The 20,685-nt window shown below is 36.7% G+C and overlaps 1 protein-coding gene and 1 long non-coding RNA gene across 3 annotated transcripts in view; one reads left to right on the top strand and one right to left on the bottom strand.

Moving 5' to 3' along the window:
- The window catches only part of LOC124721235 (mucin-6-like), a 282,929-nt gene that overhangs the window by 23,296 nt on the left and 238,948 nt on the right, over positions 1 to 20,685 (bottom strand). For both annotated transcript variants that reach the window (XM_047246092.1, XM_047246093.1), the window contains exons 10-12: positions 17,034 to 17,161; positions 14,392 to 14,870; positions 9,826 to 9,951 (exon numbers count right to left, since the gene is read on the bottom strand). In XM_047246092.1, coding sequence (XP_047102048.1) covers positions 9,826 to 9,951; positions 14,392 to 14,870; positions 17,034 to 17,161 — 733 coding nt within the window. The remainder of the gene's footprint in view (positions 1 to 9,825; positions 9,952 to 14,391; positions 14,871 to 17,033; positions 17,162 to 20,685) is intronic.
- Positions 10,842 to 19,903, top strand: LOC124721236. The gene is made up of 3 exons (XR_007006301.1): positions 10,842 to 11,068; positions 11,201 to 11,288; positions 19,768 to 19,903. It is a non-coding gene; the product is annotated as an uncharacterized LOC124721236 (long non-coding RNA).

The raw sequence follows: 20,685 nt of genomic DNA, 5'->3' as shown, positions 1-20,685 counted from the left end.
GGCGTGTTATCGTGATGAATTGTCTTGCCACATTTCAGGCCCTTTCCTTCTCACATTTTCTCGCAAGCACCACAGCACATCACGATAGTATCATCAATTAACTATTTGTCCCTGTGGTACAAATTCATGATGAACTAATCCTTCAAAATCAAAGAAAACTATCATCATGGCTTTGACATTTGACCTGACATGACGAGCATTTTTTAGTCTTCGAGAACCTTTGCCAACCCATTGTGAAGACTGAACCTTGGTCTCAACATCATAACCATAGACCCATGTCTCATCACCAGTCATGATTCTCTTAAGAAACATGTTATTCTCATTTACATGAACCAAAAGCTCTTCACAGATTGCGAGTCAAAGGTCTTTCTGGTCATGACTAATGAGCCGTGGGATGAACTCAGTCACAACAGAATGCAGTGTCAGGATTACAACATGATCTAACTGAAATGTTATATTCTTCAGCAATCTCTCATAGAGTCAGTTTTCGATAATCACACAGGACTTTGTTGACGTTCCTGACATGAGTGTCATTGGTAAACGTCAGAGAGCGTCTTGCACGAGGGTCATGTTTAACTTCAGAATCATTCACAACTTCAGAACCATTCACAACACTGGGTACAGCTTAAGCACTCATTATTTTAGGCTTCCTGCATCAGTTGGTATGTCTCTATAAATGTTTTCATGCAAAATGTAATGCAGACGCGTTGCTGCTCTAACTCTGCCATCTCGAAATTCGCAAACTGTGTGACACAATGTTCTACTCAGTACAGCACTGAACAATACCTAACAGACATACAACAATAAAACTTCTGGCAGTTACACATTAAGTACAGGCATGTGCAGGGATGCCAACCGCATTTCGCACTAACACGCCATTGGTGCAAAATTATGAATGTTCCGGAATTCTTTGAACAGGCCTTATATTTCATGAAATCCCACCAGATATGCAGTTTTTGCTGAATCAGACATGTAATACCATGAGGAGGTTTATTGTTTGAGACACTGGACTCATTTGCAGGCACTAAGATAATTCATTACAGAAAGATAGAAATAATTGCTCCCTACAAATGCAAATATTAAGGTCTAAATGGAAACATTTCTAAACTAGCATAGTAGTTCATATTGATATCTTTATGCTATCATCTTTCCATTTTACGTATGGAATAAACAATAGTTACAGAGATAAATTGAAATACTGTTGGTCTGACATTGCTGTAGCTGTACACTGTGATAATTTCTACCTCAGTGTTCTGAGAATATCTTAAACTAAGTATCTGCAATTGATCTAATGAAGTGTAAATGGTTTTTGGACTGTTACATTAATGCTTTGGGCAAAAAAAGTAGTTTTTATTATAATAAACTGATATGTTTCTTGAACAAAAGCAACATACATGAAGAGATTAGCAGACAAGAGTTCAGCTATAACAACCAGTGATTTTTCTCTGGAAAAAAAAGGTGCTGGTGCTCACAAAGGAGGTGTTATTCCAACAACTTCCACAACTTTAACACATTCTCCAATGTACACTCCTTGTTTATAGACCACTCCTTACTTTTGCTATCAACTGCATAATAACAAAAGTGGTGCAGCCATGGATCTACACATTTGTTAGGTTTCAACTGATTGAGAGGAGGCCGTATCATCCTGATGAACAGGAGTGCAGAAGTTGTTTGTTCAAGCATAGATGAACTAGATGAAGTAACTATAAGAGTCATTTGAGATTTTCTCTCCATTCTCTGGAAAACATTGGAATTGTGCCCAAAGTGTGCTTCAGAGGAAGTAGTAGATATGGGAATTTATTTTCTTGAAGATATTCACAAAAACCATGAAGCATTTCTCTTTTATTTAAGTGCATCTTGTGGGCTAAGCTCCTAATTTCAGCTTCACCTAATGTAAGATGCTTGCCAGGGTTTTCTGGTCACTAATTTAAAATCTTGGTGCTTTCAGAAAAATCAACATCATCTCCTTGAATCAGAATTTACCTACAGCTTCTTTCAAACTTTTATAAAAATCAGATGAATTAATTGTAGAACTGTGTTTCATTTTTGCAGAGTTTGGTCCTTTTGAATTTCATGGCCTCCTTACTTTAACGAAAGGTACTGTAGTTTGGACCAGAATTTTCAATTATTTCTTCAAAAATATGGACAGAATTCATTATCCTCCTGTGTGCTTTATATAAGTCAATATATCTCTCTTGCAGACTTAGACTTAGTTCACTATGTTCTTGGAAAGTATCACACACACGGTCCAAATCAAGAACAAACTGGCATTATGTCATTTTTTTTTCAAAAAGACCCTCTTAAAGGTAACAATCTGTTCTGCTTCTTTTACTGCCTTCTTTTACCTCCTGAATAAGGTGGATGAGGGCTTCACAGTCTTGCCACAATGCAGAAACAGTGTGAAAGCTACACTCATGCTCATAAATTAAGGGTAATGTAGATACGTGGTGAAACAATGCTCTGGTGGGCAGTTTGCAGGTTTAAACCACCTTAGGGGTATGACCATGTGGTGCATTTGACCTGCAGCCAACGCACGGTGGCGCTGGTAGCAGTCCACATATGCAGAGGTGTAATGGTGCATGTCAGAGTACGGTGCAGCGGGTAAGTGTGCAGACGTTTTCAGAAGTGCTAATGGTGACTGTGTGTTGAAAATGGCTCAAATTACAAATATCAATGACGTTATGAGGGGTAGAATACTAGGGCAATTGGAGGCTGGTCAAACACAGCAGGTCATAGCACGGGCCCTCTGTGTGCCCCAAAGTGTCAGAGTACGGTGCAGCGGGTAAGTGTGCAGACATTTTCAGAAGTGCTAATGGTGACTGTGTGTTGAAAATGGCTCAAAGTACAAATAACAATGACGTTATGAGGGGTAGAATTCTAGGGCAATTGGAGGCTGGTCAAACACAGCAGGTCATAGCACGGGCCCTCTGTGTGCCCCAAAGTGTGATCTCAAATTATGGCAACAATTCCAGCAGACAGGAAACGTGTTCAGGTGCTACAGTACGGGATGTCCACAGTTACAACACCACAAGAAGTCTGATATCTCACCATCAGTGCCCGCAGACGACCACGGAGTACTGCAAGTAGCCTTGCTCGGGACCTTACTGCAGCCGACACACAGTCTACAGACAACTGAACAGACATGGTTTATTCACCCAGAGACCTGGAAAGTGCATTCCAGTGACCCCTGGGCACAGGAGAGCCCATGAAGCCTGGTGTCAAGAACACAGTACATTTTCATTGGAACAGTGGTCCCATGTTCACGGACGAGTCCAGGAATAGTCTGAACAGTGATTCCTGCCAGGTTTTCATCTGGCATGAACCAGGAACCAGTTACCAGCCCATTACTGTCCTTGAAAGGGACCTGTATGGAGTTAGTGGTGTGGGGGGGGGGGGGGGAGGGGGGCATTATGCTTGGTGAACATACACCCCTGCATGTCTTTGACAGAGGAAATGTAACAGGTCAGGTGTATCAGGATGTCATTTTGCACCAGTATGTCCGCATTTTCAGGGGTGCGGTGGGTCCCACCTTCCTCCTGATGGATGATAACACATGGCCCCACCAAGCTTCCATCGTGGAGGAGTACCTTGAAACAGAAGATATCAGGTGAATGGAGTGGCCTGCCTGTTCTCCAGAACTAAACCCCAATGAGCACGTCTGGGATGCTCTCTGTTGACATATTGCTGCACCTCTTCAAACCCCTAGGACACTTCCGGAGCTCCGACAGGCACTGGTGCAAGATTGGGAGGCTATAACACAGCAGCTGCTCAACTACAAGATTCAGAGTATGCCAACCCATTATGTGGCCTGTGTACGTGTGTATAGTGATCATATCCCATATTGACGTTGGGGTACATGCTCGGGAAACAGTGGCATTTTGTAGCACACATGTTTCAGGATGGTTTTCTCAACTTATCACCAATACCGTGGACTTGCAGATCTGTGTCGTGTGTGTTCTCTATGTGGCTATGCTATTAGCACCAGTTTTGTGTTGTGCCACATTGTGTGGAACCACATTTTGAAATTATCCTTAATTTATGAGCATGAGTGTAGGTTCAACCAAGTGAGTGCTTAAAATTCTGCCAATTTTAAGAAACTGGAGCTCAGGAGTCACTACACAGGTCTGTAGCTCTCTAGCATTCTTAGTTGAAGCATGATGAGTTACATGAAGTTTGTCCATGAAACCCTTGAAGCAGTTTACTCTTGTCACTCTCTTCACTGCGTCACTAACAGACAACTCAAGGAGATGGTTACTACAGTGCCAGAAAACAATAGAAGGAAACTTCTCTTGTATAAGCCTTCTTATTGTATTACAGCTGCATATGATAATCCTATTACATCAAGGAAAAGACTGAATAGAGCTGAAAATTTAGGAAAAACTACATGAATAACACCCTTGAGTGTGTATCTGTTACTCACAGTTATTGATTCATGAGTAAGTAATTGCACTTTGTCCTTGTGCTATCCTATACTGTGCATTAACGTTTTTCTAATTTCATTTGTGATGTGGCTCACAATGTTAATGCATGCATTTGTAGAGTAAATATATCCCACATCTACACCATTAAGGACATCTAAATTTATTTTGTCTTCAGAGTCGTTAAATGACTGATTTCTCATCACAACTTTGTTTCTTTGTTGTGAGATGAAGTACTTAAGAAAACTTTCTTTGGTATTTAATTTTTTCCTTCAGATGTTATTTTTTGGCATGCTTTGTGCCACACACACTGTGCCCTCCACTAAAATTTTCATTCCCATCCATTTATCATGGCTCGACTTCCCACATCTCAGTACAATTTATAACCCAAAAGATTTTATTTATCTTACAAAAGTCTTTTTTTCTGCAACATTGTCTAATAGTCAGACCAGTCATAATGAGAATCTTTACTATCTTGTACAAGTGTAGGTTCAACAATTTCCACTTCTTCAGCCTTCCTTTTCTTTATTAAATGGCATAAACAAATTACTTACTTTACTCATTTTGACAAATGATTTGCACTGATGTAAGCTAGATTGACTCAAAACTAATGTGAACAGCTCTCAAAAATGTGCTTGTAGAAGCAAAAATACCACAGCACAAGAAACTCCAATGCAGCAAGTGAACTGAGCACACCCTCCCATTTTTGATACTAACATGTAAGGAATAAGACTGGAAATATATTTCGTGTAGATAGTGTCATCTACCATGATATTTCTAATGAATTTTTTTCATGTCTGCGTACACACCCTGATCATGTTAGTACAAATCTCATAAATGCAGATCACTGACTTATTAACATTTGAATTTTACACAAATAATACAGCTTACAGTGCATACAAGTAGTGAGAAATTTCTCAGATTTTACATTTTACATAGAGCATTTTGCTCTAAAGAAATAGAACACTTTTTAAAAAATAGAAAAAGGAGCCAGTACTGCTTACTATTTGTGTACCACCAGAAAAATGTGCTGACTACAGTAATATAAAATCTGAGAAATTTCTCACTACTTGTATGCACTGTAAGCTGTATTATTTGTGTAAAAGTCAAATGTTAATAAGTCAGTGATCTGCAGTTATGAGATTTGTACTAACATGATCAGGGTGTGTACACAGTCAAGAAAAAAAAAAATTCTGGATTTTTCCTGGATCTCCCGGTTAATAATGCACTTTATCTCACCTGAAAATATGCTTTTTCCAAGGTGAAAACACATTTTTTCTATGATAAGCAACAGTGTAATTTCCCTCAGAGTAAAAAAATCAATCCTTTGAATGGTAAAGGTTTCATACACCAGCTTAGAACTTCCTGTCATTTTAGAAACTCGGTACGCAAAAAATAAAAAATAAAAGAAATGTGTTTTGGAAAGATCTTTGATGTGCAGCAACATGCATAGTGCATATTTCATATTACAATACAATGCATATTTTCATATTACGAAAGTATAAATTTGAATTCCACCAAACACAACATGTTAATTTCCGAAGCATTGAAATAGAGATTGCAATGCGCTTTTGTAAGCCAATCATAGCTCATGTCACATGATCTCATCAGTGAATGACAGCACATATTCAGAGCATAGGACGTGTGATGTAGTCAGCCAATAGCAATATCACTGCTATGTAGCATAAATACACAAATAGGGAAACTTAATGGTTTAAATTAATGTACATAGTACAGCTACAAGCAAAACTAAGCTTCCACATATAATATTGGTCTTTTTAGCATTGTTACACTTTAAGACACATCACACAAATGTGCCAGAAAAATTTTAAACAATGACATTAATGTCTGAGCTCAAAATTATTCCAAGTGGTTGGTGCTCAAAGTGTTATGAGATGTCAAATGCTCTGTGATTTAAGAAATTCATTGTACATTCTCACACATAACATAATTCATTTTTCTCTCTAAAAGGAAATTTCCTTTGAAAATAATGCTTTTCAAAGAACCATTCTCAATATTTTCCCACGACCTCTTTGGCATGGGTTCGTTTCAGCAGCTCCCAGAGAGTTCCATAAAACAGGTTGTGCATGGGCAGCTATGATGACGTAGGAAGCCCCTATGTTCATACACATATAGCATTAAGAGTTCTTATATGATGTTATAAAAGAAATAGGACATCAGACGATACTCCACGAGCATAGGAATTTCATAAACCATTCTAAAAAGCATAATTCAGCTCAAAGGACACATTCATATGTCCAGATTTACATCGAAGTAGGCCCCAACCTGATATTAAGCTTTTCAGTGCACTTTTTGGGATGCAAATTTTCTTGGAGTACTAGTACTGTATTGTCTCGTGTTTGGTTCTTTATTATGACATAATGCCATAACTGCCAGAAGATGAAAACGTGCACTTGAAATTCAGTGAAAAGTTGAAACTAGCCAATAGTGTGGAATGAAAAAATTCATTTCTTATAAATTGACTTAATCTGTGGAAAAGACTAATAAAAGCAACATTTATTTAGCAAATTGATAAAAATAACTTAGTTGTTGTGCAAGGCAATCAGTGCTTGATACCAAAAATGTGGAAATAAAATGAAATCATAAAAATGTAACTAATAACATATTTTAGCCCTCCATAATTATGTAAATGTATTTTAATTTACTTGATAGCTCCCGGCAACAGAAATTAGTTTTGTTTTCATTTGATGTGTGAACTGTAAACGAAGAGAAAGCAGCAAAACCACTAAGCGTAAACATGGGTCACTATCCCACTCCCCACTGCAACCCAGACTGCTCTGTGCAAGTGTGAATCTGTCAGCATAGGTGTGCTAGAAATTTTTTTCTGGGTAGCATGACTGCTTCTTGCTACTGTCGCAGCCACACTTAAAGTATCCAGAAGCAGAAGGTACCACTCATATGCAACTCAACTGCGCATACGAATGAGCCCACTGGCAACTGCTCAAAATGAAATTAATGATAAGAATTATAACATCATGCTTATCAGACATAGTTTGCTGTTATGAAGTATTCTATTGTGTTTGACTTGAAGCCTTTGACACATTTTGCTTTAGGCAGGTGCTTGTGTGTACACTGTGTTTTTTTGTTGTAAATGGCACATTTCCTTTGCAACTTAAGTTTTATTTTGGTTTAATCTGTCATTTATGTTTTGTTACTGCAGTATTATTCAGCAGTAGTGGAATACAGTAAAATTCTTTGGTTGGCTATCAGTTCTTACCAGTCAAAATTCTAAAAATTTAACTCAAGACTAAAACAACAAAAAATTCCTGGAATTCTAAAAAATGTACAGGTTTTTCCTGGTTTTCTCCTGGATAAAAAAATCCCATATTTCCTGGTTGTTCCAAAGTGTATTCACCCTGATGATATATCTCAAATACACAACAATTTAAATTAGCATCAATATACTCAAATATCTATTAATTTAGGAAGATAAAGAATATAGTGAAGTAATTGTGGTGTGCTTGAAGAAAAGATGTTTTCCTAAACTTATTACATAGCAGCCAACTATTACGGATTGTCTGTAATTATTATGGATTTATCACCTTCATTATGGAGCTATGGAGATGTACTAAGAAATTACTTTCAAACTTTTTCAAGATATATATGACACTAAACCCCATAAAATACTGAAGTATGTTTGTACAAGATGGCTCTCTCTGCTCCTGTCAATAGAAAGAATAATGGAACAGTGGAAACCTCTTGTAAAATTTTTCAATGACGATGCCTAAAAAAATGTAAACACCTCTTACATATCTAGAGTGCACCCTATTCTAAAAGATCCATAACTAAGCTACTTCTTCTTTCCTTGTGTAATAATCTTTCAGAAAGAAGAGCCAGTAATTCATAGACTTCATAGCATCCTAAATAAATTATTTACAGGTCTGATTGTTAGATTCATCTTTCCTTCTGCAGTACCTACTTCTTGCAGTCTGCTGCAACTAAAATTTCAAAAAAGTAAAGAACACAAAGGGGTGAAGATATAGTCATTGGCATAGACACTAGAAGCTTCATTCATCATACCAAGCTTGAAAAATCTGTATTCACAAAATTTTATGATGATGTCAGAATATTTTTCATCAACTCATGTAATTGTGTCAAAGAAAAATTTCCACAATATTATGACTCACTAAAAACTTAGAAGTTATAGACATTGGATCCAAAAAAAGAAAACATTTAGTATCAATTAAAAGTTGAATGAGCTATTTCCTGGTGTTCTGAGTGATTGTGAAAAGAAACGCATTAGAATTTTCGAGAGATAGAGTTTTCGAGATACCAGTTTGATGACTTTGGAGTAGTGGAAGAAGATAGAGCTGATACTGCTTGGTACAAGATATCTGCTATATTTAATGCATCAGACATTAAAAAGTATACACCACTGAGCAAATTTATGCTTGCATTACTGCTTATGCCTCATAGTAATGCTGCCTGTGAGAGAGTTTTTAGTACTGTTAGGAGAAACAGAGCTGAATTTTTTATCTAGTATGAATACAGGAACATTGACTGCCTTTATAATCAGTAAAATGAACCATTTATCTTAAGGAAGAGCATGTTACCAAAATAATTTTTCAGAGACTCAGAGTCAGACTGTGAAGAGTGCAACAAGATTGTCACTCAAGAGATATTATCATCAGTCAGAAGTGAAGCTTCTGTATTGTACAAGTAGAGCAGATCCAGAAAGAAAAGGCAGTGGATGAGAAAGACTTGTAAATATTTTTGTATAAAACACTGAAGACAGGCCTCTCGTTTCATGACGCATGTGGATTTTGTTTACTTGTTTTACTTTCCTTTTAATTAATAATTTGATACACATAAATGAGTTGATTTTGTAGTATTTGTAAATTACAGAAATGTTTCTAAAGCACCTTTATGTTTACTAAACTGATTTTTTAGCTTTTTCCACTTAACCTGATTCTTTATTTTACAATTATTTGAACTGCTGGAAAATCCACTTTACTTAGGGCTAGAAAGTGTCTGAGTGTTTAAAGGCCTAAAACACAATTCTAATTTTTAAAATTTTCTGATTAAATCGCTGTCAGAAAATGCTAGGATGGTTCCTTTGAAAGGGCATGGCCATTTTCCTTCCCCATCCTTGACACGATCCATCTCTAAACGAGTTTGAAGTTGATGGGACATTAAACACTAAGATACCCTCTCCTAAAATTTTCCAAGGGAGAGTTCACAAACCCACTTCCATGTTTGCCATGTGATTACTGACAGCCACTTCTGAAGATCTGCAGCTATGTTATTGTGTAATCTCTTTGGTGTTATTATTTTTCACTTATAATGTTCAGACTTTTCTCAATTCAAAAGCGTAACTGTGGAGCAAACTAAAAATCAATACATTAATTTTGTTAATTATATATACATATACATCACATTCACTAACCTCCACATACAAAGGAATACTAAGGTGAGAACTATTATTACAAGGGCTGCTAAAGATGCTCCAACTGCAACTCCGAGGACTTCTCCATCTATCTCACACTGAGATCCATAGAAGTTTCCTGTACAGCTGTAAAGCAAAATTACATATATATGAATAAGTGACATAAAAGTAAACATACATCAGTGAACTACCTGGAAACACAACAATTTCTGAGTTGACAGAAGAACTGGATCACTTATCTTATGGCAAACATTGAAAAAATATTACAGAAAAAACATTGCTCACACTTATAAATAAAATAAAATCAAGTGTACAGAATATGATTGCAAAGACAAAGAAGGTATTTCATACAGAAACTAAGTTAGTCTTTGGGGGCTGGAAAAAATTTATGCAAGTTATTTATTCCCCAACAAAACAAACTGTATTCCTTTTCAAAGTGATTACAAAAAGTGTTTAGGGTCTGTCACAAAATCTTGCTATTAAAATCACTAAAATAACTGATAATAAGAAAGATGCCTGTGCAAAATGATGTATTCTGTAGCTGAGCAAATAAATTGTACAGAATTTATAGAAGGTGGGACATAAAGTCAAATGAAGTTGAATTGGTATATCTGCCTGAAAGAAAAAGGAACAAAATGGTCACAATAAATGTTCCCTTGATGATTTGCATATGGGTGCTATCAGGCAGCAATTTCTATGATACTATGAAGAATGTAATGAGATATGAACTCTATAAAATGTCACAGTGTTTGTCAAACATGAGCATTCTTCTATGATAATGGAGAAACTTAAAGAAGAAGTTTCAAAAAATGAACAGTATATTAAGTTTTTATGCAAAAATGAGGCACCAGAATTCAAAAGATCACCAGTTTATCTAGGCAAGATGTGGATTCACATCATATTGCTATGAATAATTCATGTCAAAGTTACAGTGCGTGTGATGAAAGTCAAACTAAAGTGCTGATGAATATTTCAGTGCGGCCTGATGTCAAGCACATGCCAGCACTCGGCCTATAAGGATACCAGGAGTATGCCGTTGCTACTTCTCTCTCTTCTTGAGTGTAAACAAGATAGTTCTGCCACCCTGATCAGTAATTCAGTTTTCCTTGTAAGGTAATTCTTATATCGATAATGTAGAGTGTTATGAATACAATGGATAAGCTGAGAGTAAAGAGTTTTCCCCTCTTCATTCTGCGTCAATAAACACTATGGACTATTCAGGCAGCTTGTACTGTTGCAAAGGGTAAGAACCTTATGGAGATGGTTTTCTATTGCATTCTCTGAAACTGTTACGATGTTAGTGTATCTGTATTGTAAAGATAATTCTGATGAGTATGTGTAAAATGCTATGTTATGTTATTTTTTGTTGTTACAGATGATTTTAGATCGAAAGCAAAGCAAACTGTGGTCAGCTTCTTCCAGGCAACCAAATACTTCTGAGTAGCATCTGTCAAGCTGCAAAGGTTAATACCCCCACTCAGAGGTGGATCATTAGCAGTAGTGTTATAAATCCTCACTCCATAAGATGTAGAGTAGATGTTTGAAATATAAACTATAATATTATAACAAAGTCTACCAAGTGAAGTGGAACTGTGGTTAGTACACTAAACATACATTTGGGAGGATGAGGGTTAAAATCCCCATTAAGACCTCCAGATTTGGGTTTTCCATGAGTTCCCTAAATCATATAAAGCAAATGCCAGGATGTTTTCTTTAAAAGGGCATGGCTGATTTTTTTCCCCATCCTTCCCTAATCTGAGATTGTGCTCCATCTCTGATGATCTTGTTGTCAACGAGATGTTAAACTCTAATCTTCCTTTCTTTAACACAGTCTGGTGATCAGACACTGTGTGTCATCAGCTCTTCTCCATTTGTTGACCAGTAAGTAACTGGTGATGAAAATTAATTCCAGCAGCAGGAGCTAAAGGGGCTACTTCCCAGCCAAGCAACATCACACTAACAAGTCTTCATGACCTCATGTATGGCGGCAGATTTATTTAACCAGTAGACTAAAAAGAAAAGATGTGATGCAACAAATAGTAAGAAACAAACCGCCAGTACCTCGTTTCCTACCTTGGTAGAGCACTTGCCTGCAAAAGGCAAAGGTCCCAAGTTTGAGTCTCGGTCCGGCACACAGTTTTAATCTGCCAGGAAGTTTCATATCAGCACACACTCCACTGCAGAGAGAAAATCTCATTCTGGAAACAACCCCCAGGCTGTGGCTAAGCCATGTCTCTGCAATATCCTTTCTTCCAGGAGAGCTAATTCTGCAAGGTATGCAGGAGAGCTTCTGTGAAGTTTGGAAGGTAGAAGACGAGGTACTGGCAGAATTAAAGCTGTGAGGACGTGGCGTGAGTCGTGCTTGGGTAGCTCTGTTGGTTGAGCACTTGCCCACGAAAGGCAAAGGTCCCGAGTTCGAGTCTCGGTCCGGCACACAGTTTTAATCTGTCAGGAAGTTTCATATCAGCACATACTCCACCGCAGAGTGAAAATCACATTTCAGTAAGAAACAAGATTTATTTTAAGGATACAAATACCTCAGAGAAGTACTGGTCTAGAAAAGAGTAAATATAGTCTTGTGGAAATATATACAAGAATTTCAACCTAAATAAGCTTTCAGAAGGGAAATAAATATTCAGTTTCATGAAATGGAAAATAATGTGTGAAACTAAGCCAATATTATTTATTGTTTCATTGAAGTGTAAGTAACTTACATGAAAACATGATTTTCTTTCAAGATAGATGACACACATGAGTTGATGCAAACAACTCATAAAATAATTTCTATAATATTTCCTCCTTCTCACATATGTGAACAAGTTTATTATTATTAAATATTAATAATAATGATAATAATAATAATAATAATAATAATTATTATTATTATTATTATTATTATTATTATTTCTTTCTTTTCTCAGACGTTATGTCTGGTCAAAAATGGAAAGTGACGCGGACCTTGATCAACCGTGACTTCCTTTTAACTGTACGGTATATGTTATATTGCATTTAGGAACTTTCGGGTAATGAACATGTATCAATAATTACAGATTTCTGTAGTTGTATATATAAGTTTGGATGTAGCTGTATTGCGTTGATGTACTGGTGGATATTGTGTGGTATGACTCCTGTAGTTGATAGTATAATTGGTATAATGTCAACTTTATCCTGATGCCACATGTCCTTGACTTCCTCAGCCAGTTGGATGTATTTTTCAATTTTTTCTCCTGTTTTCTTTTGTATATTTGTTGGATTGGGTATGGATATTTCGATTAGTTGTGTTAATTTCTTCTTTTTATTGGTGAGTATGATGTCAGGTTTGTTATGTGGTGTTGTTTTATCTGTTATAATGGTTCTGTTCCAGTATAATTTGTATTCATCATTCTCCAGTACATTTTGTGGTGCATGCTTGTATGTGGGAACGTGTTGTTTTATACGTTAATGTTGTAAGGCAAGCTGTTGATGTATTATTTTTGCTACATTGCCATGTCTTCTGGGGTATTCTGTATTTGCTAGTATTGTACATCCGCTTGTGATGTGATCTACTGTTTCTATTTGTTGTTTGCAAAGTCTGCATTTATCTGTTGTGGTATTGGGATCTTTAATAATATGCTTGGTGTAGTGCTTGCCATGTAGTGTTTTCTTTTTCCAATTTACTTTCTTCGTATCTGTTGATGTTATGTGATCTAAAGGGTTGTAGAAGTGGTTATGAAATTGCAGTGGTGTAGCCGATGTATTTATATGAGTGATTGCTTTGTGTATTTTGCTAGTTTCTGCTCGTTCTAGAAAGAATTTTCTTACATTGTCTACCTGTCCATAATGTAGGTTTTTTATGTCGATAAATCCCCTTCCTCCTTCCTTTCTGCTTAATGTAAATCTTTCTGTTGCTGAATGTATGTGATGTATTCTATATTTGTGGCATTGTGATCGCGTAAGTGTACTGAGTGATTCTAGGTCTGTGTTACTCCATTTCACTACTCCAAATGAGTAGGTCAATATTGGTATAGCATAAGTATTTATACCTTTTGTCTTGTTTCTTGCTGTCAATACTGTTTTCAGTATTTTTATTAGTCTTTGTCTATATTTTTCTTTTAGTTCTTCTTTAATATTTGTATTATCTATTCCTATTTTTTGTCTGTATCCTAGATATTTATAGGCATCTGTTTTTTCCATCGCTTCTATGCAGTCGCTGTGGTTATCCAATATGTAATCTTCTTGTTTAGTGTGTTTTCCCTTGACTATGCTATTTTTCTTACATTTTTCTGTTCCAAAAGCCATATTTATATCATTGCTGAATACTTCTGTTATCTTCAGTAATTGGTTGAGTTGTTGATTTGTTGCTGCCAGCAGGTTTAGATCATCCATGTATAGCAAATGTGTGATTTTGTGGGGGCATGTTCCAGTAATATTGTATCCATAATTTGTATTATTTAGCATGTTGGATAGTGAGTTCAGAGCAAGGCAGAACCAGAAAGGACTTAATGAGTCTCCTTGGTATATTCCACACTTAATCTGTATTTATTATTATTATTATATTGACTTTGAAGAAACTGATGCAGTACTTACTGGCAAACCTGCTGGTTCCCTTCAAATCGGCACTCCCCATGCCCACTACAATGTTGCTGTGGGCATGCTTCACATTTTCGTCCACTATGGTGCATATCACCTGCCCAGGGGTCTCGCAGCCCATTAGGACACACACAACGAAATGTGCCAAACACATTGCTACATGCTGCCAAGGAATGGCAGTCGTGTAATGCTGGATGACTACACTCATCCAAATCAAGCACATCAGTTACTGCTCCTGGCAGACTATCCACCCACAACGCACTGGCACCCACATTGTTACCCCTCCGCTGAATTGCTCCCAGCAGATGGCGTCGGATATCATGCCTCACAGCTGGTCTCAAGGTTTCTGCAGTCTCTTCCAACTGCAATGTGACATTGGCAAACACTGGACCATACCCACCCACTGTGTACAGTCCATTGACATTTACTCCCATGACATCATCTGAGAATGGTGTCATTGACATGGCAGAGTTGATCTGAAAACATAGATTTCAAATTACTGGTGTGTAATGTTTTAGATAAGAAAATGTTTCCATTGTAATCCTCCCCCCCCCCCCCCCCAACATACACACACACACAAAATTGAGCCACTCGTGTTTCTTATTTATGTTCACAACACAAAATACTACTTAAAATAATTTTGTATGCAAATTATGTGTTTACAGTTTATGAACATAATGTCCATAAGGAAATAGAGATTCATATTAATGAAGTTCCAAATGAAATAATGCAGTATTTCAATGAAACCCATTTCACTGTAAGCATTAGCAGCACATCTATCATGGAATATTCAACTCGTGAATGACTGGTGACACTGGCATGGAACTACACACTGTCAGTGAAATTTTGAAAAAGAAGTAAAGTATTAAATTTTCTGGGTGAAATTATTAAAGAAAAATGGAATTGGGATATTCATACTGATTCTTTCTCAAGAAAATAGTCTGAAAGTATATTTCCAATCAATATGTTGAGCAAGAGCTGTAAAGGCACTTATTCTAAATACTACATACCATGCTTCATCATTGCCAAATGTAAACAACAGAATACAAAAAAGAGGGGAAGAAACAATAATTTAAATTACCTTAAGGGTTCTGCAGAAAAGAGGTGTTCAAAATAACTATGGAACTGAAGCCAAAAAGTCTGGGAATGGCTATGCAAAATTAGTATTCCAAGCATACTTCACAATATCACAATACTTTATCTACAGGGAAATACCACACAAAAAGCTATGGGTTGGTACTTTATAGAAGATACCATTATTTAGATAGGAATTATATTAGCAAGAAAAGGAAGAAAGATTAAAGGTTAATATCATCTTGATAATGAGTTCGTTAGACCAAAACACAGTCTCAATTGGTGCATATCTGTTGCTTTTGGACAGATAAAAAGTATTTGATGTGCAAAAGTATGATTTTTGTTATTATTGAAAGCACATTGTAGTTTTCATTACTGTTGTACTTTAAAGTGGTTGTGTGGAGTAATTCCTCAGACAAACCAATAAAAAATGCTTGCTCATATCTTTTAAAGTGTGAGTGACATTACCTGCTGTCAATTAAAGAGCATGCAATAATTTCAAATGTCCATACCTAATGATAATCTGCAGCACAACACGACAATAAAGTTAAGAAAATTAAATAAATCAGTGCTTGCAAGTACATGCATAAATTACATCCTTATTGTAGGAAGCACACTAGCTCATATGCGATACCAATGACAAAATAATTTCAGTGACCTTACATGACAGACTAAGTTATGCCACCACATAATTGGAGTTATTTGAAAGCAACATAGAAATATTTAACTCATGGCAGAGTGTCAGTCTTTCTCAGTAAGAAACTGGCACTTTCGGCAGTGATAGGCAGAAAATGTTCATCTCAATCAATGTAAAGTCTTATGGGATACAAGTCAATGGGTTAGTAGTTAAGAACTGACTACCTGCTGTTATTAAATAATTTAAGGAGTTAAGATAAACAACTCACTGAGGTGTGAGGAAATGAATCATCAAAAGACAGATAAATAAGACTGAAAACTACACACACACACACACACACACACACACACACACACACACACACACATGTATGTCTACACTGTACAAGTGTGTGTGGGGGGGGGGGGGGGATTATTTATTTAATCCAGTTATTTTTATAAGCCTTGTGATGACTCAACACCTCTACTATTCAGTGGGTTGTTACTTTTACTCCACCTAACCAAACCTAAACAGGATTTTCCCTTATTATATTTCTACTCGTAATTGGTTTATTTATTCGAACTACATTCAGCCCATATTGTTGAATCCATTGATGAATGCCTCATTAAAACATACAATTATTTTAAAATTAATTAATCATTTTCATTGTTCATGAAGTGAGTGTCATGTGCCCATGGAGGGTCATACCATTTAATAATGCAACATTACTCTGAAACTTCAGAGTCCATTCAAGACTAAAAAGACTACAAAGAAATGTAATACTTTATGATTTAGTATAAAATTATTTTGAAACACAGCAAAAACTGTATAGTATATACAGAAATTCAGAATAAATTTCTACCACTGTGCCAAAATCCATGTTCATATACTACTTTTTAGTTGTGTTTCAGAACTGCATACCAAGTGATAATCAACACAATCTACTCACGGCTTGGCTAGCTTCCCACTGCAACTGCTGATATTCATCAGAATTTTTGTCTCTCAGATCATCATTCCATGTAATTCGCTTATCATACATGCGGTCAACTCGCAGGGACAAGACCATAGACACAATTCCTGAAAAACCAATCAGATAAATGATACTTTACAATACATAAAAGAACAAATAAAACAAAGAAAAAGTAATACAGCCTCAAACTTATAAAATGAGGAGTTGTTCATCAAAATAATTAGAATCTTAGGAGAATATGTTCAACCCACAGTACTGTGGTTGTACACTAGTGCATTTAAGAAAGGTGTTCCCTCAAAAACTGCAACCCACTTGAGAATGTGAATCTATGGAGCATTTGGGCATTCCACATCAATGACAGTAATGCTAGCTAAACCTTTCACACCAGAGGCCAGGAACATCATCTGGATCACTTTCAGGATGACAACTGATATTTCAGTGAAGATAAAAGACACAGCACCAAAGGCTCCACCACAAATGCAGAAGAGCCATCTTTGTTCAATAGAATAGGCATATAGCAACATTTTTAAGAGAGATAAAAAATTGCAGTCATAACTATAAATCAAAGGCTATTGGATCACTTCAATATACAAACCTCAGAATGTGGTTTCCAGAATCAGGATACTCACTAATTTCTGAAATCAACACATATAAATAGTGTTCAGATAACTTAAAGGAATGCATCCATGTAACATCCTTGACAACTGACAAAATTTCAACAGGTGAAAACCTTATTTTCAAGGCACAAATGTTGAAATATCGATGTTTGTTGATGAAAATACCCAGCTGCATTCCCTAACTTATTTGATATGTCAGGAGAAGACAACCAGTAACTGGTGACTAATAACAGTGGTGTTGCTGTTGTTATTGTCATCAGCTTAAGCCTCTTAATCTCCAAATAACTACTGCAACTTATACCATTCTTAATCTCCTTCTTGTATTCATCTCTTGGTCTCCTATTCAGTATCTCCTCATTAGTTACGTCATCTACCCATCTAATCTTCCGCATTCATCTGAAGCATAACATTACAAAAGCTTCTATTTTCTTTTTGTCTAAACTGTTTATCTTACGTGTTTCACATCCGTACATGGCTACACTCCACACAAATATGGTACTTTCACAAAAGGTTTCCTAACATTCACATCTATATTCAATTTTAACAAATTTCTCTTCTTCAGAAACACTTTTCTTGCCATTGCCAGCCTATATTTTATATCCTCTCTACTTTGGTCATCATCAGTTATTTTGCTGCCCAAATAGCAAACCTCATCTACTACTTTAAGTGTCTTATTTGCTGATCTAATTCCCTCAACATCACCTGGTTTATATCAACTTCATCCCATTATTTTTGTTTTGCTTTTGTTGATGTCCATCTGATATCCTTCTTGCAAGACACTGTCCATTCCACTCAATTACTCTTCTAAGTCCTTTGCTGTCCCTGACAGAATTACAATGTCATTGACAAATCTCGATTCTTCTCCCTAAACTTTAATCCATACTCCAAAATTTTCTTTGGTTTCCTTTACTGCTTGCTCAGTGTAACAGACAGAATAACTTCAGGGATAGGCTACAACCCTGCCTCACTCTCTTCTCAACCACTGCTTCCCTTTCATGCCCCTCAACTCTTGTGACTGCCATCTGATTTGTGTACATGTTGTAAATAGCTTTTTGCTCCCTGTATTTTACCACTGATACCTTCACAATTTGAAAGAGAATATTCCATCCAACACTGTCAAAATATTTCTCTAAGTCTACAAATGCTACAAACATAGGTTTGTCTTTCCTTAACTTATCTTCTAAGATAAGTCGTAGGGTCAGTATTGCCTCACATGTTCCTAGAGTTCCCTGTAATCCAAGCTGATCTTCACTAAGGTTGGCTTCTTCCAGTTTTTCCATTGTTCGTAAATAATTTGTGTTAGTATTTTGCATCCATTACTTATTAAACTGACAGTTCAGTAATATTCACACCTGTCAGCACCTTCCAACTGCAATGTCACATTGGCAAACACTGGACCATACCCACCCACTTTGTACAGTCCATTGACATTTACTCCCATGACATCATCTGACAGTTCTGAGAGAGTATAGAAAAATTGCCAGCCACAGGAAAGATTTTCAGTTAAAATTTTCATCAACATACACACTGCGGAATCCAAAAAGAAGCAGCTTCTTGTATGCAGATGACCTAGCCTTAGCTGCCCAGGGCACAAACTTTGAATGTGTGAGCAGAAATTCCATAACTGCCCTTAGAAACACTTCAAGTCATTTTAACAGGAACAGACTAACGTCTCACCATTCAATGACATAAATCTTTGCCTTTCATCTATGGAACAGAAGAACATGATGTGACTTCTATATAGAATGGTAAGAAAACCAACAAAAATAATGATACATTTTGAAGTACCTAGGCATAATGCTTGGCAAAAACACACTATGTGTAGAAAAATGAAAATCTCTACTCAAAACAATCTTGTTTACAAACTTGCAGTTAAGGTCACACCCACAGACAATTTGTACATCAGCAATGGCACTGTATGTGCGTGCGTGCATGAATGTGTGTGTGTGTGTGTGTGTGTGTGTGTGTGTGTGGGCGCTTGTATGTTTCTCTCTCTCTCTCTCTCTCTCTCTCTCTCTCTCTCTCTCTCTCTCTCTCTCTTCCCTAATCTCAGGCAGTAGAGACAGATCTCAACCAAATATATTATCTTGTTACAGGTTGCATCAAGCCTACTCCAAATGATAAACCATAATCCCATAACTAAAATAATGCCATCCTCTGTAAGCAGGAAGTGGCTGCCAGTAAGAAAAGAGGCAGAGCACACCCACTTCATGGTCACCTCCCTTCTCAGCATCAGTTTATGTTCCAAAAAAGCTTCCTGAAATCAACTAAAAATATTATCATCCCCACTGAGAAGGCCACAATATAACTAGGAAAGAAGAAGACACCTCACTTCAGCAGACGAATACTGCTCACTGGATACAATGAAAGCTGACTGGTGTGGGAGGTGCAGCGCAGACTATATTTAAATGTAGTAGGATTCAAGGACATCGTAAGGCAGTGTTGCTTGAACACAGGTATGTGAACTGTGACTGCAGAGAAAATAAAGAAAAAGTCACATGCTTTGGTTGGTGCTGTGCTTACCATCTTTCACAGAGAAAGATCTCCTGTAGAGCACCCTGACTATCCTGGACATTGCAGAGTTCAGAGGATGTAAATATAAACCATTAAGTTATTACATCCCATGTGTAGTCACATGTATATTTTCCTTACTTGATAATAATAAAACAATATCAATGGATAATTTTTCCCTTGTTGATATAAGCATAAAACAGAATCACTGTTGCTGCCACAGTGGAACATTGGAATGGCCAGCCATAAAATTAATAATATTAGTAAGCTGATCTATATGGATATGAGGGACATTTATTCACATTAGCCCACTAACCACAGTAAATGTTTTGACAACAACGAGTACTCTCCAAGGCAAAGATTTGAAATTTTGGTAGACAGTTGCTGCTGATCTACTTGACTGATCAAGCATGTTTATTGCTTAATTTCTGGGATTTTTGCCTTTTGTGGGCAAGTCCTCTACCAAAAAGCTATCCAAGTAAAACTCAGCTGGTAGAGCACTT

This window comes from Schistocerca piceifrons, chromosome X (genome assembly GCF_021461385.2).
Source record: "Schistocerca piceifrons isolate TAMUIC-IGC-003096 chromosome X, iqSchPice1.1, whole genome shotgun sequence".
Lineage (NCBI taxonomy): Eukaryota > Metazoa > Arthropoda > Insecta > Orthoptera > Acrididae > Schistocerca > Schistocerca piceifrons.
This window is presented reverse-complemented; position numbering and strand designations above follow the sequence as displayed.